Below are 16,063 nucleotides of genomic sequence, written 5' to 3'. Positions count from 1 at the left end.
CGGTTCTCCTCGGAAGAAACCAATGCATAAGATTGTTCAAGTGTGGGAAAAGGTATATGGCTCAACACTTGAACACGAATGGGATCATACTCCATATTCAAACCAGCTAAAAAATCGTAAACTTTGATCTTGTCCACATGTTTCTTATAAGAGGCAATATCAGCAACTGTAGAGGGGTGAAAATCAGAGTAATGATCCAACTGTTGCCACAGGCTGTGGAGAGAAGCATAGTAGTCCGAAACAGAAAGGTCTCCCTGAGTAGTGTGAAGGACCTTCTTTCGAATTTCATAAACTTAGGCATCATTGCCAAGCTGTCCGTAGGTCTCCTTGCAAGCAGCCCAAATATGGTCAGCAGTGTCCAGAAGAAGAAAATTATGTTGTAAGGCTGAAGTCATAGAGCCTATGAGGTAGGACATGAGAACACCATTATTGGCCAGCCACTTAGTCTGATCAGGGCCTTTATCACTAGGCTTAACAATAGTGCCATCAATATGGTCAGTGAGGCCACGGCCAGCAATGGCAAAGGAGGCTGATCGAGACCACGAGAAGGTAATTGGAGCCATCCAGTTTGATGGGGTTAGGTGGAAAGCTATGATAATCTGTCTTGTGATTGCCATCATGAAATGTATAGCGAGAGAGTTGGTAGAGTCACCCATACCGGCAGCAGAGAGAAGGCCAAACAATCTTCAAGTAAAGTCCCAAACAAATAGAATCAGCAGCCAAAGAGAACCTTGATCGATTATGGTTTTTAGGGTTTTGAACAAAACCCTAAAGTGATGGAATCGATGGATGAGCCTAGGCTGCAATAAATAATATCAAAGTGGCTGAAAGACTGAGGTAGAGAAGTCCTTAATACGAGAAACACATCTGCAGAAAAATTCAGATCCAAAAAACAGGTGCAGCAGCCCAATATCGATAGAGTTAGGGTTAAAAAACCCTGTAATGATGAGATCGATCTCAAGGTCTTCACACACCAAGCTGATGTGTTCACTAAGGGATTGAGTAGCAAGCTGTTTCATCCTATCTTAGTCAAGTTGGGCATGCATGATATATATGCTCCAACTTGAGGGGGAGTGTTAGTTATATTGGGCCAGAATACCATGGGGGTATTCTGGACTTTTTTCCGTTATTATTTGTTAGTTTCTTATGTGGTTTAATCCCACATTGCTTATGTAATTATTTTTACTATTTCATTATAGTTATAAATACAATGTGCTTGGGATGAACTAATCATCCAAGCATTAACCTAATTCAAATCTGTTTCTACAATATCAATCAGTGTGCATGATATAATAAAACAAAAGATGAATCCAAAAATAGAAGCTAAAACAAGATGACATGAAAGAATAAAATCCTACCTGAAGATTGTTCTCTGTTCCAACTCTCACTCTGCATTAAGAAGGCCAACATGCAGCAAAATCAGAAATAAGAGTTAACAAACCAACCTCAGAATCATCAAGAAAACAAAATTCATTCAAACATAAGGCACTTTCAAGTCTCAACAACTAGAAACATGATAAATCATGGGGGGAGGGGGTTACTTCTAGGTGAGCAGATAAATCTTATAACTCGTAAGCCAGGAATGAGAGATTTTCATTTCACATTAAATGCAAGAGGCTCTCTACAAAGCATGCTATTACTGCCATGTGGATGGTGTTAGCCAATCCCACCATCAGATAACTACGGTGCCCCTTGAATTACCCATGTGTCAAATTTTGCGGGCCACCTTAACCATAGGGCCCACCATTTTTTTTACATTTTCAGCAATTAAACAGTGGAATAGGCCAATAGGAGGACCATTGGATTAGCCATCTGTCAAATCTTGTAGTTAAGCTCAAGCCAATCATGCATTGAATCTTTTCTCCAACCATCCAAATGTTGTCTAAAGTTGACTTGTAGATTTGTCTTGTGGTATAATGCTTTTGGGCTAAAATTTACCACATGAATAGAAGCCTACAGGCAAAGTCAAGAAAATACTATAAACTTAGGTCACCAATAGATCTGCCATGTGGCAGATAAAGATGCCCAAGGTATCCATGTAGGCATGTAGAGAACTCTTCCATAGCTCCATCAACATAATAACAATTTCTTTGAGATATTAAGAACCATGGAAACTTCTACAACCAAACAAAGTCCAAGGAGAATATTCAAAGAAGCTTTTATATCCTCTTATTACATATAAGTGGTTTAGTTCATATCAAAAGTGTTTGGAGCATAAGCTCTAGATCAGATGTATTCACTTTTTTCTTTTAACCCTGGGACTCTTTGGGTCGCCGCGGGGGGGGAGAGCATCCAGCCTGACCCCTGATCCAAACTGAGACAAGATGTATCCTTTCTTTTGCTGTTCAAGCACAACAAAAGTATTCACCCAAAAAAAAAAGCACAACAAAATGAAATGAGACTACAACATCATCTTCATAACAATAAAAACAATGACAACGACAACAACAAGAAGACTACATATAGTTTGTTATCATCATAATCGTCACCATCATCATCATCATCAATACAATGGACCTATCAACTGCATTCTCAGATTTGAATATCAAAGAGTTCACATTTTTCCATGTTATTTCATAAAATTTTTATTTCAGATCAAAGTATCATAAAATAAGAAAAATAAAGAACATGAAGAAATTATTATCCATTTGAAGTGGTTCCTCTTCATTTCCCCAATTAACTGTACATGTATTCAAGGAATTTAGCAATCAATTTTTTCTAACCAAAAAAAAACAAAACTAATGTATCAAACAACAGCAATCATGGATCAGTCACAAACCTAACCAGGGGAAAATGGTTTCCACCATGGAACAGAATTATATAACCTTCTACTCTACTTTCTCTTTTCTTTTCAAATTTACGTATAAGAGAATGCTTAGATTGCTCCATTGGCAATTATTGTAACAAACATCCGTTTTAGAGCATCCTTCAGCCTATTAGCTTAACACTAGATCAACTAGATCTGAATCAATAAGGTTCAAAATCAGAAAGACGAATAACGGAGTAATAATTTAGCAGTACATCACAAAAACACTGAAGCCTGAATATCTTGAAACAAAGGTAACAAAAAACCATATAGAGTTGGTCCGGGAAGAAATAACTAGTGGTTTTAGTGCCTCTGCAGTACTTCCATCAACAGCATTCGGTGATGAAGATGTGCTTGGTGTGTCCATGTCTAATGAGACTTCTCCATGACCCAGCTCTGATTTGGTTACATGTTTCTTTTTATCCAGTGAATGGAATAAAGTAACCAAGAAATCTGGTTCTATCCGATCATCAACAGAAGATTGACTGGGCTTAAAAACCTCCTCCAAACACTCTGTAGCAACCTCAAGTGCTTCAACATCAACACCAGGTGTCGGTTCAACTGTTCAAAAGGAAACAACTAATATCAAAAGAGGAAACATTAGCAGTTTCAGTAAGTAATACATAGATGGGATAAAAGAATAGATCTAGCACATCAAAAATGCACATCAATACATGCTCCATCATTGATAAACAAATATAAGATAGTGCTGATTTATTGAGGTCTTACTTATTGGTGCCCCCTTTTTCCCAAGAAAAGTGTCAATTGATAAACAAAATATAAGATAGATAGTGCTGTTTTATTGAAGTCTTATTTACTGGTGCCTCCTTTTTTTCTAATAACACACCCTCATGTTATTCAAAAGATAATAAGTAAATGCAAAATCAGAAAAATTCAATTTTATGGTATTCAAAATTATTTATCAGCAAATCACTTTGTCCTTATCAAGGATAGAAGCAGCATTAAGAGACAATTTTAACGGATAACATGCAAAATAATTTCCATTAGAACTTCTATTAGATTTTTCCCAAAGAGGTTTTTAAGCCAATTACAGATGAGTTTTATTTTTTTGTACCCAAAAGTGAATATATAGGGGTGAGCTAATTCTCAGCAGAATCATGATCCCAACTCATAAACTCTTAATTAGCATCAAATCACGACTCACCCTAATGCAAACCCAGGGGTTGAAAACCCTATATGAGCTCGCTATGGGCCCGCCCAAGTGTTTTATAACCCAAATCACAAGCACTAGTGGCAAAATAGTAAGTAGTTTGAAGATGTATAAGAACAGTGGCAGAATCTTAATAGTGCATTTGGGTAGGCAAGAGTGAAAAGATAAAGAAGAGATTTTAACTAATGAGAAGGGACAGACTTGGAACAAACCAAATTAAAAGGATAAGAGAGAGGAATACAGGGTAGGGGTATTAGAGAAAATAATTTATTTATTTTTTAAAAAAAAAGGGGATTTTAAAGCAACCCACGATGAGGGTTACCTCACCTTCAGACGCAACCATGGAAGGAACTACGGAAAGGCTGAATCGATGAGAAGTGTTTCCTCTCCGAATCTTAAGCTATCCCAATGATTCAGGAGGTGATTCGCAACTAGGAGATCTTTCCAGACGCAACTCACAAAAGCCTCAAACACTGGTTGAAGAAATTCTGCCCAACCGAGAAAGTCAATACCTAGCGGAAAACCCAGATTTTTCAGGTGGGTCAGACTCCTTTGTTGGAGTTCTGTTGGTTCTGAAACTTCTGGCTCTAAATCTCAACCCCATGCCTTCTGAATTCCAAGTGATGCACAGTTGAAACAACAACAAATGAATCGAAGAAAATTTCTGCAACTCAGGCTTGACGGTGAACAGAGAACAAATTCTTGCTTTGATGTGACCCTCACAACAGGGGTTGATTTGGGTGAAGAAACCCTTGGATTAGGATCGCCTACGAAGAAACGGCCTGCGATTAGGATCTCAGGTCAGATCCAAAGAGTAGCAGAGAGTTCGGTCACTTCCTTCTCAGCCTGGTAATGTCAACAGTAACATGAGCAGCAACTGGGTAGAAAAAGTAAGAAGAAGAAGAAAATCAGAGGAGGGAAGAGAGGTACGCACGGCTCATGGCAGCCATTGGTTTAACCCAAATAAAATTTCATTCAAAATTCTCCATCTCAATCGTTGGGTACAGCCAAGTATTTAAAGGGAAAATCAAATCCTAAACCTACCTTGAAACTGAAATAGAGTTCAACTCAATATGGGACTCAAACTGAAACAATTTCTAACTCAAAAAGATAAATCCTAAATCCTACGCATAACTGCATCACACCCACAATCTTGAACTCCTTGATAAAGGATCAATGCAGCATAAGAACAAATAGTTAACCAAATTTAGGATAGATGCAGGTGGTCTCTTGAACATTCCCCTATTTCTCTCCTTTTGAATATCAGATTGTCATAGTGACATAAAAAGCTACCAAAGGCATATCATCTAACATATAAGAGAAATTATAAACTCATCCACAGTTCTACACACTATCTTCACATTCTAGATTTATTAGTTCGCTAGTTCGACATATAATGGATTTGATTTACAAGGAGAAAAAGAAAGAGCAACATGGTGAACCAAAGAAACAATGTTACATGGGTATGGATGCAGGTGCCAGAATCTGATGTGGACACAATAAGTTGGATTCAATGAAAACCGAAACAAAGCATTCAGGGAACCTAGAGATACGAATTTTCTTTTTATTTGTTAATATTCATAATAATTTTGAATCATACTGTTAATTATGTAGCTCAATTAGAATATAACAATATTCTAATTGTGATTCCTAGTTAAGCTATGCAGTAATTAGAGTCAGTCTTGTTAGTCCTAGTTTCTAATTTGAGTTGGACCTAGTTTCTATTTTTGATTGCTAGTTGAATTAGGAATCCTCTTTTGTAATCTCAACTTAATATAAATAAATTCATTGGGGGGGGGGGAGGGGTGGACTGCTCAGTATCGAATTCACTCTCTTAGCAGCTCCCCTGTTTCTCCCATCTCTTCTCTTCTCTTCTCTTCTTCAATTCCCTGGTTTCACAAGGTGTTCTCTGCTACACATACAAATAATTAATAACTGCTACCCAAAGAAATCAAAAATATTCTATATGACCGTGGGTTTCACAAGTTTTGGTACGCCCAATCTGAAAAAGATAGGGAGTCAACCAAGCAACTTCATTGAGATCCAACATTCAGTGATCAATTTTCATTTCCAAAATCTGGCACTGCTTACACCTATAATGAACATCAACCTTTTCTTTCCACTTTTGTCCTGACAAGTTCTCTAAATAACAAAGGTAATCAGATGATGAACTAAATTTTCCCTTTTACGATAAGGCAATTTATGATGGAGAAAAGCCCCAAACCACAAAGTTGTCCCTAAAAAAAAATTTGCTCTCCCTGAAGCTTAGCTTTAGCTACTGTGATTCTTTAATAACGATCAGAAAAAGCTACATAACATTTTATTTTGTTTATCTCGTAGCATTTTTCTGGACAGGCAAACTTCCAGTGAAAGCACATCAAAGCTGCAGGAGAGAGAGAGAGAGAGGTGGGAACTTGTTCTGTCTTCCCCTCTTTTTTTTTTGGAGTAGTAAATTTCGATAGATTTGTTCTTTTACTATGACGATTCTATTACCAAAATATAAAGAGGCAGAGGGATGGGAAAGGAAAGAGAACTGGAACCCATCAGAAGATCTTCCACCACCAAAACAATCCTCCAACTTCAGATATTTCTAGCACACCTCGATGATACGCAGCAGTACTTCATCATTTTATTCTTAAAAGTTAAGAAATTTCCATCCCTTAGCAGAACTAGACAATACTATTGTCAAGTTTCCATTTCTGATGCCCAACATTTTGGATTGAGAAACTTCTAATGGACATCCAAATTAAGAGTTTTGCGCTTATCAGAGTCAATAAAAATGTCCACATAAAGGTTCAGCCGACAAGTATCAAAGACAAGGTTGTCCAAGCATTTGTGCCTATCAAGTCAAAGCATTGACTAGCCAATGCCTAGGCAAGCAATAAATAGTCAAATAGAAAAAAATTGATGGTTTCTTAAATTCGGAGATAGTACCATATATCAACAACAATAAAGATCAAAGATATATAACAGAACAGGATGTTAAGTCATATATCCTACGGTTCCTCCCACAGAAAAAAGGAAAGTAGTATTAGTATATCTAAGTAGTAAATGCCAAAAAAATAAATATATTGACCATGTTTGGTGGTTGAATACCCAGGAAAAAAAAATGACAAGTTCTAAAAAATTAAGAAAGTCAAGAACCCGAAATTGTAAATGGCTACAAGCCATCAATTAGTCAGACCTAGCAACTCGACTCGAGTCATTGACCAGTCACACCTAGTCAACCAACACGCTGTCACACTCAACCCATGCATGAGTCAGCCAGCCCATGCCCCAAATGCCTAGACAGTTGCCTATTGATGTCTAATTGAAGAATTGAACAAGCCTATCGAAATAAGTAGAAAGTCCAGATAAAAAAATCCCAGAGACATTTGAAGCATGGAAATAGAAACAAGTGTCATTGCCTAACACAAGTTTTTATACAACTAAATTTAAGGTTCCAAAGAAAATGAGAGCAAAAAAAAAAAAGGATTACCATAGTAAATAGCATTGTAGGTGGAGAAAAGGAAACCAGTAGATCGACATTGCAACCTTTATACAGAGGCAAAAGTCTTAAAGAGCCATGGCAATAGAATCCAATGGCCCTAATCTGTATTTTAAATAAAGTGGGATAGCTCACAAAATACCACTTGAGGGTCCAACCCAAGAGCTTAAGGTAATGGGTGGAGATAGCCCAATGGTATATGAAGACACATCCAAGGTCCCAGATAACCGATGTGGGATTATACCTCTATAACTCTCAACATCCCTCACATGTAACTTTGGCATACACATGGATACATCTAAAGGAGGACAAATCAGATATTACCAACCAGAATCTATGAAGAAAGTGAAGAGAAGGAGAAAGAAGAGAGAGAGATAGAGAACAAGATGGAGAAAAAAAGGGATATATCCTAGAGCCACGATAGGATTCAGAACTGCCCCTATCGTGGCCTAGGTCCATTCCGTACAATGAATTAAGAGTCCTACTAAAGGTCAAATTACAACTAAGGCTACCTAAATAACAACGACTCAACACAACTTAACATAGACCCCCACTCTCGATTGAACACAAACTCTCCCCCATGGTACAATATTTAACACCGTATACATCACCAGAATGGAAAACTAGTGAGGTCATAAGCTGCAGAAAATTAACAGACCGCTAAGTTTGGAATTCCAACCTTTCTTCTTTCTTTTTTTTTTCTCTTTTTTTTTTTTTTGGGGGGGGGGGGCGGTATTTCAAACTTTTACTTAAACAACAGCTCATCACTTGGCCAATTTAGTGAATATATCCACATCTTTGTACCTTGCTCAACGAGAATGATTCATCTCCTGATTATATAATCACTTTCATTATTGATAATAGAACAAATTTGAAACTAAATTAGCCAATACAGGTTGTGAAGGATCTTTTGCTTTGCACTATTGTTTCCCCTAGCAATTAATTATTTTAGATTCAACCAGTGGTTAAATGCACAAATGAATGAAACAAGGCAACAGATTCAGCAACAACCTCGTAAAATTCCTGCCTGATAAAGTGACAACATCAATTCATTCCCATAGTAGCAATAGGTTCTCTGAAGCACTAATGCAGTATCCATTAGGAATCACTTCAGGATAAAATGATAACAACTCAGTTATCGATTAATACAATCAAAATAAAGGTAAGTAGCAAGAAATGCTTTTGGCGGGCCCCAGACACCATCGCATGATATCAACTGCATTTAGTTCAACATGACTCAAGTTCAATCATTTTTGTCGTGTGTGGGCACAAATGTCCAACCTGAGATGTCCGCTTGATCGTAATTCTCAGCAAAAGTAGCCATAGCATCTCAGAAACAAAAATAAGCATCAAGCACAACAACAACAGCAACTCAGCCTTATCCCAACTAAATGTGGTCGATTAAAATGTGAACAAGCATATAAGAAAATAAATTTATCTTGCTGATTCAAACCCTGACACATTTAAGAGAAGTATAATTCAGTAATAAACTCATATATCAATCTGTTTCCAACTGCAAAGCTTCCATGCATAATCATATGCATGTAGAGACAATAATTTGATCTTGCTCTCAAACCCCAAACATCTAATTGGAAGGAAAAAAAAAAAACTGTACCAAAAGAGGAATACACTAATAAACTCAATCGATTTAAATCTGCTCATATTAATAACTCACACACTTTATAACCCCTTCATGGCTCATGCACGATCAATCATCCAAACTCTAGTTGTTCCAAATTATAACTCATAGATTGGACTACAGACCATGCAAACACCAAACATTTTGAGCAACAAATAATCAAACTGCTTTCAATTCAACACTCTTCCACAAAACAAAAAGAGAATCACTTTCAACCAAAAACTGTCAACTCTATACAGAAAAGAACAGCCTCTTCACTCAGCACATGGGAGATACTGTCTCCAAAGGGCGTACCCAGTGCACGAGGCTCCCGCCACTGCGGGGTCTAGGGAGGGTCATAATGTATGCAGTCTTACCCCAGCTTCGCAGAGAAGCTGTTTCCCAACTCGAACCCACGACTACTGGGTCATAATGGAGCAACCTTACCATTGCGCCGATGTCCGCCCTCATGTGAGATAGTGTCTCCAAAAACTCAAAAACTAAACCAGTCCAAAATTAAGAAATGAATTCAACCAGAAACTATAAATTTTTTACAGAGAAAGATCAGTGTTTTCCCCCAATGTATGATACATACTGATCTCCATAACATCAAAACTAAGATACGGATCAAATTGTGATAAATGAACTCCCAAAAAAGTTACAACATATGAACAAACCAGACACACACCGGAAGCACTACAAACTGAATTCAGAACGAAATATGGAAATTCCAAAGAATTCAAGTTCATAAACTGTGATCAGCTCATAAAAAATATGAGAGAGAGGAAACTGAAACTTGAATTCAACCAGAAACTAACACGAACACGGAATTTCACCTAGATGCCGATCTCTAGAACCCAAAAAAATAAAATATGATTCAAATTTTGATAAATAAACTACCTGAAAGGTTTAACCCATTACAAACCAGAGAGACAGCAGAAGCATTACAAACGAATTACGGAAATTCCGACGAGAAAAATTAAGCTCAAAAGCATCAAAATAGAATGAATACACAGTGATAATCCCATTAAAAAAAAAAGGTGGAGAGAGAATAGACGAAAAAAATTGAATTCAACCAAAAACTAACACTTCTACAAAGAAAAGGATCAACTTTTTCCCTTAATGAAAGATAGATATTGATCTCCAGAGCCTAAAAAACCAAGACACGGTCCAAATTTTGGTAAAGTAACTCTCAGAAAAGTTCAAAAGCATAAAAAACCAGAAAGACCTCAGAAGCATTAGAAACTCAGACACTGACGACAATTCCAAGGAAAAACATCAAAGTAGAATCATATACAGTGATTAGTTCACGAAAAAACGAGATAAGGGAAAAAGGCAGAAGGAAATGAACATGAAGTACAGAAATGCAATAGAAATAAACCTGACTTCAAGAAATCCAGAAACGCAAGCACGATGCGACGAGAGATGGGAGAGTCCGTCTTCAACTTCGCCATTTCGAAGACGGAATAAGGATAAGAGATCGTAGAGCTTAGCTTCAGTAACGCAGAAACCAGAGTCTCTCTTTGGTCAGTTGGTCCCTTGGTCCTCTCCCTTCCTTCACAACCGGATGAACAGGGAGGAGAGAGAGAGAGATTTTAGAGAATCTTTTTTTAGCGCTTTGGAAACGGTGAACGAGTTTTGTACTTGCAGTTTATACCGGTTCAGTTCAAGATACATTATGTATAAACCGCAATCCTTTTACCAAAAAAAAAACCGCAATCCAATAATTTTTCATAGCATTAAAGCCAAATCAAATTCGGTTTGTACAGTCTCAGTAATTCAGTTCAAATTTAATCTAAATGGAAATAAACAAAACAAATAAAGTTGGGAACACTATGTCAAAATGGAAATCGGATCAGTCAAATTGGCTATGACCAATCCTAATTATGGGCGTTCAGATCAGATCTGGCTGATTCTAGGTTTTTTCTCACCAGATCGTTGGATCTGAGGGTCAATTCTTGGGTTTCTGAGATCGATGCAGACCGAATCAACATTAGCTGATTCAATCCTTAATTCCAATTTTCAAAACCCTAATTGGAAAAGAAATTACAACATCATAAAGATATAGTCTCATAATGTCAAACCCAATACCTTTCAACCCTGTTTACATAATTTAATCAAAAAAATAAAATATAGTAGATAATTTCACACAATTCTACAAGGACAGATGATTGCAGGGTTTAGTATTGTTTAGCTTGAATTCAGTTTGGTTTAAACGGGGTACACTTCATTCGGTTCAATTTAATTTTTTCCTAATCTAAAACCAAAATCGAAACAAATGGCTTTCACTCTTTAAAATCAAAATAGAATCGATTTGATTTTAAACTGGTTGATTCGATTCGGTTTTTCAATTCTAAATTGACACCATTGCTTTTAGCAAACAAAACAAAAAAAAAACAAAAAAAAAAAAAAGACAACTTTTTAAAGGATAACTTTTTCTTTTTTTTTTTGGAAAAGGAATGCCTTCCGATCACTCAACGCGGCATGTACCTGGGCCCAGACACAGCCATGCGTGAAATGGCCGGTACACCCCCTGAAAAGGCAAAAATAAAAATAGAATCGATTTGCTTGATTCGATTTGATTTTAAACTGGTTGATTCGATTCGGTTTTTCAATTCTAAATTGACACCATTGCTTTTACCAAACAAAACAAAAAATAAAAAACTTTTTAAAGGATAACTTTTTTTTTTTTTTTGGAAAAGGAATGCCTCCCGATCACTCAGCGCAGCATGTACTTGGGCCTAGACACAGCCACGTGTGAAATGGCCGGTGCACCTCCTGAAAAGGCAAAAAAGACTAGGGGTGCACCAGTCATTTCACCTGCGACTATGTCTTGTCGTAGGTACATGCCGCGCTACACAATCAAGTGGTGTTCTTATTTCCTTTTTCTTTATGAACAAAGAAATAAATATATTAATCTCAAAAAAAATACATCCTTCTAATCCCCAAAATTAGAAAGGGGTAGTTTTTTACAACTTGCCTTAGTTGTCAGTCCCTTAAAAACATCACAAACTTTAGTGTTTACAACATTACAAAAAAATTATAAATGAGATATAAACCGAAATATGAGAGAAGACATAAAAAGAAGTCCAAGGCCATGGGCAGTTAAGAGGTTCCCATAACATATCCTATAAATCCCGTGAGACATTCCAAATGTGTAATTAGTTCATCATAAATTAGAGGCTATTGGTAATCCTTTTAGAAGACCTCTAGTTTCGGCCTAAAAAATAATTGTTTGACAAAATGTCATCCAACTCTATAAAACTAATATAATTCTAAAAAAGAAGACAAAAACAGCCCATCCTGAAGTGGTTAATGATCTGTTGGCATACCCTGCACAAATTAAAATAAGAAAACAATATAAAATTTAAGCAAATTACAATCATATGAACTATCGTGGTTTGGAGAAGGAGAAAAATCTGCAGATAAACATGGAGTTAATCATCCTTAGATTAGGCAATAAGTTTGCCATGACAACCTGATTCTTGTGTTTCCAGATAGTATGAAGTGATGGAGACATTACTGAAAACTCATTTACATTCTGCAAGGTATACAAACAGATTTGTAATAACTCAAACAAAAAATACCAAACCAAAGTGTGTGATGTGTGTTCGGTACGCAGGCCAAGAGGACCAGCTGTCCAAATACGTTGGCTAAACTTACAAGTAAAAGTGGAATACCAATATCAACCCATCGACCAAAGGTTGCTCGTACCGGAATACCATTATTCAAAATTCTCCACAATTGAACTTTAAACTTAGGGTGAATATTAATTTTCTACAAGAAATTCCACCATTTGGGTGAGATGGGATGGGTGAAAATTCTATTTGTATAAAAACCTTGTTGTTATCTTGTTGGAGAAATGATAATTTTTTGTGTTTCTACGTCACTAATGGTCTAGGTTGGGGGATAAAGGAATTTTAAGGATATCACAGATATAAAATGAATTGAGAATGATAAAAAGTAAGTTGGCATTCCGCATGTTTGAGGTGATGAACTCACTAACTTTGTGGTTAGAAAGTAGCTTTTGATAGACAGACTAGGTGAGATTACAGTTAAGATTAGGGAGCAAAGGATTTGTCCTAAAAAAGGTATCCAACCCATTTTCCACTTTTTAAAAAACCGAATTTGTAACATGTAATATTTTATTGGGAGAGAGTTGGACACGCATTGACTTTCATAGAGCTAGAGGGTGGGATGGGGCTCCTCTGTGGCACAACAGAGCTTCCACTGTAGATCGGACAACCTCTAGCACCCATGCACGCAACCCAACACACAAGCATTGTATCGGGATGCTTGCTCGGATGTTGCAGACCATCCAATGTGCATCGGACACCCTATCGCGCCACAGAGGATCCAGGTTATAGTGGGTAGGTGAGGAGGGCAAGGGGTCATTTCCATAGGAGGTGGAAGAGAAATAGACTCAGGCTGGGCATCACACCGGTATGTCCAACATTTACCTTATTTTATTATAAGGAGAGAGAACGTTGTTTGGTCGCATGGTCCCTACATCAGTGCGGTGGCCGCGTGGGCATCCAACATGGGGGGCAAGGAGATCATTTCACTAGTATTGTTTAGGTTCAAGTCAATTCGGTTTAGCTGGGTTACACTTAATCGGTTCTAACAGATTTTTTTTAATCTAAAACCAAAATCAAAACCAAACCAAATCAAGTTTCACTTTCCAAAATCAAAACAGAACCGAATATTTTCAGTTTGATCTCGATTTTTTTATTCCAAATTGGCACCCTTGCCTTTACCCCCCAAAAAAGAAGTTTTAAAAGGATAATTATCCTGATTTACAATGATTTTTATTTTATTTTTTTGTTTTTAAAAAAATTACCAGATTAGCCAATGTCAAGCTTTTTTAGTTTACCAAAATGTCTAGCATATAAGTTTGTGTTTACCTTGCTACTCACTCATGGAATCTGTGTGTTGCTGTTTTACCCAAAACTAACACGCATATGTTAGGAATTCTTTGTTGGAATATTACTACTCATATGGAAGTTGTGTGCTCCTGTTTTACCCAAAACTAACACGCATATGTTAGGACCTTAGGGGTGTTTACTGTTTGGCCAATTTTGGCCACGTTCATTGATGAAAGCATTTCCAAAGATTGAAAAGCGAGTGATCACTCTTTATGCAGGCATAGAGGAAACAACAACAATAACTTTTTTTGGGAAATTAAACAACAATAACTTGGATCCTCTACTGCACACTGTATGTGCTACGTAGACACAGGGCCACGCGTAATGACCACCTTACCTTTACCTACACGCAGACCTATGTCTGTGCAGAACGGCCTAGGAGGGACAGCGCGTTGTAGAGGATCCGGATCCAAACAACAATATGCTTGCTTCAGGGAAGGTATAAGAGTTAACATCTATTCTATTATAAAAGCACAGGAATGTGGCATGCGCCGACACTCCCATGAGTGTCTCTCTCCTTCCCATATGAAAAGACACCTATGCTCCCTTGTTTTGTGGAGCATAGAAATAGGATAGCCACACTTCTGGACAGAAAACTATTTCCCCAAAAAAAGATAGCACTTTATCGATCTAGACCGATCCAGATTAATGAACAATTCAACAAGGTATTAATGGATCGCTCCTTGGATCGGTCCGATCCAATACGTGTGAATTTTTGGGGGGTTTTGATCAATTTTTGAAATTTTAAATATTTTTTGATCAATCATTTATCAATTTTTTATATTTGTTACCAATACCAAAACCGATCCAGCAAAACCTAGATTTTTGTAATTTTTTGCTTAGATTTTTGTAAATTTTTGCCGATCCAGACTAATTTTGATCGGTATCGGATTGATATCGACATTGACCGATCCCTAAAGTACGATCCATGGTAGCATCTCTCTCTCACATAAACAACCTTCCATTCTATGAAATACTCTCTTTGCAACACTCCTATGCACAAAGCCTACCGTTACTGTGTATGTGAGCTTGACAAGGAAGGCTGTCATGAAAGAAGGGAGTGCTTACTATTACTGTTCCTAAAGATGGAGTGAAGAAACAAGATGTCAAAACGATTGAAATCTCTGACAAAAAAGTCCTCTTTTGCTTCTGTGACCTTTATTTATTATGCTATGATGACCAACTACGCCGACTCTGTAGCGGAAATGTTGGAGTTCGTTGTGGTGGTTTTGCAGTTCAAAGATCGCCGGATTGGAGAGTGGAGTTTTTCGCAAATCATCGGATATGACAGGAAGATGTGTATGCAAGTTGCCAGAGATGAAAGAGTTGAGATGGAGGAAGATGAGGTTGGAACGGAAAGTTGAGGAGATGGGTTTGAGTTTTGTAATGTAAAAGTAAAAGGGTAAAACTACCACCTTGCCTAGCTCAGTTGGTGAGCCGTGGTACGCTTCATGCCCATGCTCACCAGGAGGTCTCGAGTTCGAGTCTCCTGGCTGGTACCTTATCCCCTCCCCGGTTCGATCCCCCCCCCCTCTATACAAAATATATATATATAAAGCTCCCAATTCCAACAGGATAAAACTACACTAATGGAGGGTAATATGACCATTTATGAATTTTTTGCTTCAGCTAACGGTTTCAACTTAATGGACTGAGGTTATTTGTAAGCCCCAGCATAATCTAGGAGAGGTCCATGTAATTGTTCAAACAATAAAGGATTTCTTGTAATAGGACCAAATTACAGGAGAAATACATGTAAATTACCCTTGTTTTAATAGTTTAGTCGATTTTATTTGGTTTAGTGGTTTATAAGTTCCCAAGTGGTTTAGATAACAGTTTTTTTTTTGGGGGGGGGGGTGCTCAAAATCAAACCTAGCATTTTTTATGATATGTAAAACCAAAACCGAATCTAATAATCGGTTTACCGCTTCGATTTGAACGGTTCATTTTGATAAACAATTTTGATATGAAATTAACACCATTCTAGCATTTTTTATGATATGTAAAACCAAAACCGAATCTAATAATCGGTTTACCGCTTCGATTTGAACGGTTC

The 16,063-nt window shown here is 37.2% G+C and overlaps 1 protein-coding gene across 2 annotated transcripts in view; it reads right to left on the bottom strand.

Annotated features, from left to right (window-relative positions):
• LOC122668095 (small glutamine-rich tetratricopeptide repeat-containing protein) overlaps positions 1-10,695 on the bottom strand; it is a 33,779-nt gene extending 23,084 nt beyond the window's left edge. The window contains exons 1-3 of one of the 2 annotated variants that reach the window (XM_043864660.1): positions 10,464-10,695; positions 3,102-3,367; positions 1,359-1,389 (exon numbers count right to left, since the gene is read on the bottom strand). In XM_043864660.1, coding sequence (XP_043720595.1) covers positions 1,359-1,389; positions 3,102-3,367; positions 10,464-10,536 — 370 coding nt within the window. In that variant the 5' untranslated portion in view covers positions 10,537-10,695. Of the gene's footprint in view, positions 1-1,358; positions 1,393-3,101; positions 3,368-10,463 lie in introns of both variants that reach the window. The other variant, XM_043864659.1, reaches the window with a different exon arrangement.
• Positions 10,696-16,063: the final 5,368 nt, after the last annotated feature.

The sequence above is a fragment of the Telopea speciosissima genome, chromosome 7, assembly GCF_018873765.1.
Source record: "Telopea speciosissima isolate NSW1024214 ecotype Mountain lineage chromosome 7, Tspe_v1, whole genome shotgun sequence".
NCBI classification, from domain to species: domain Eukaryota; kingdom Viridiplantae; phylum Streptophyta; class Magnoliopsida; order Proteales; family Proteaceae; genus Telopea; species Telopea speciosissima.
This window is presented reverse-complemented; position numbering and strand designations above follow the sequence as displayed.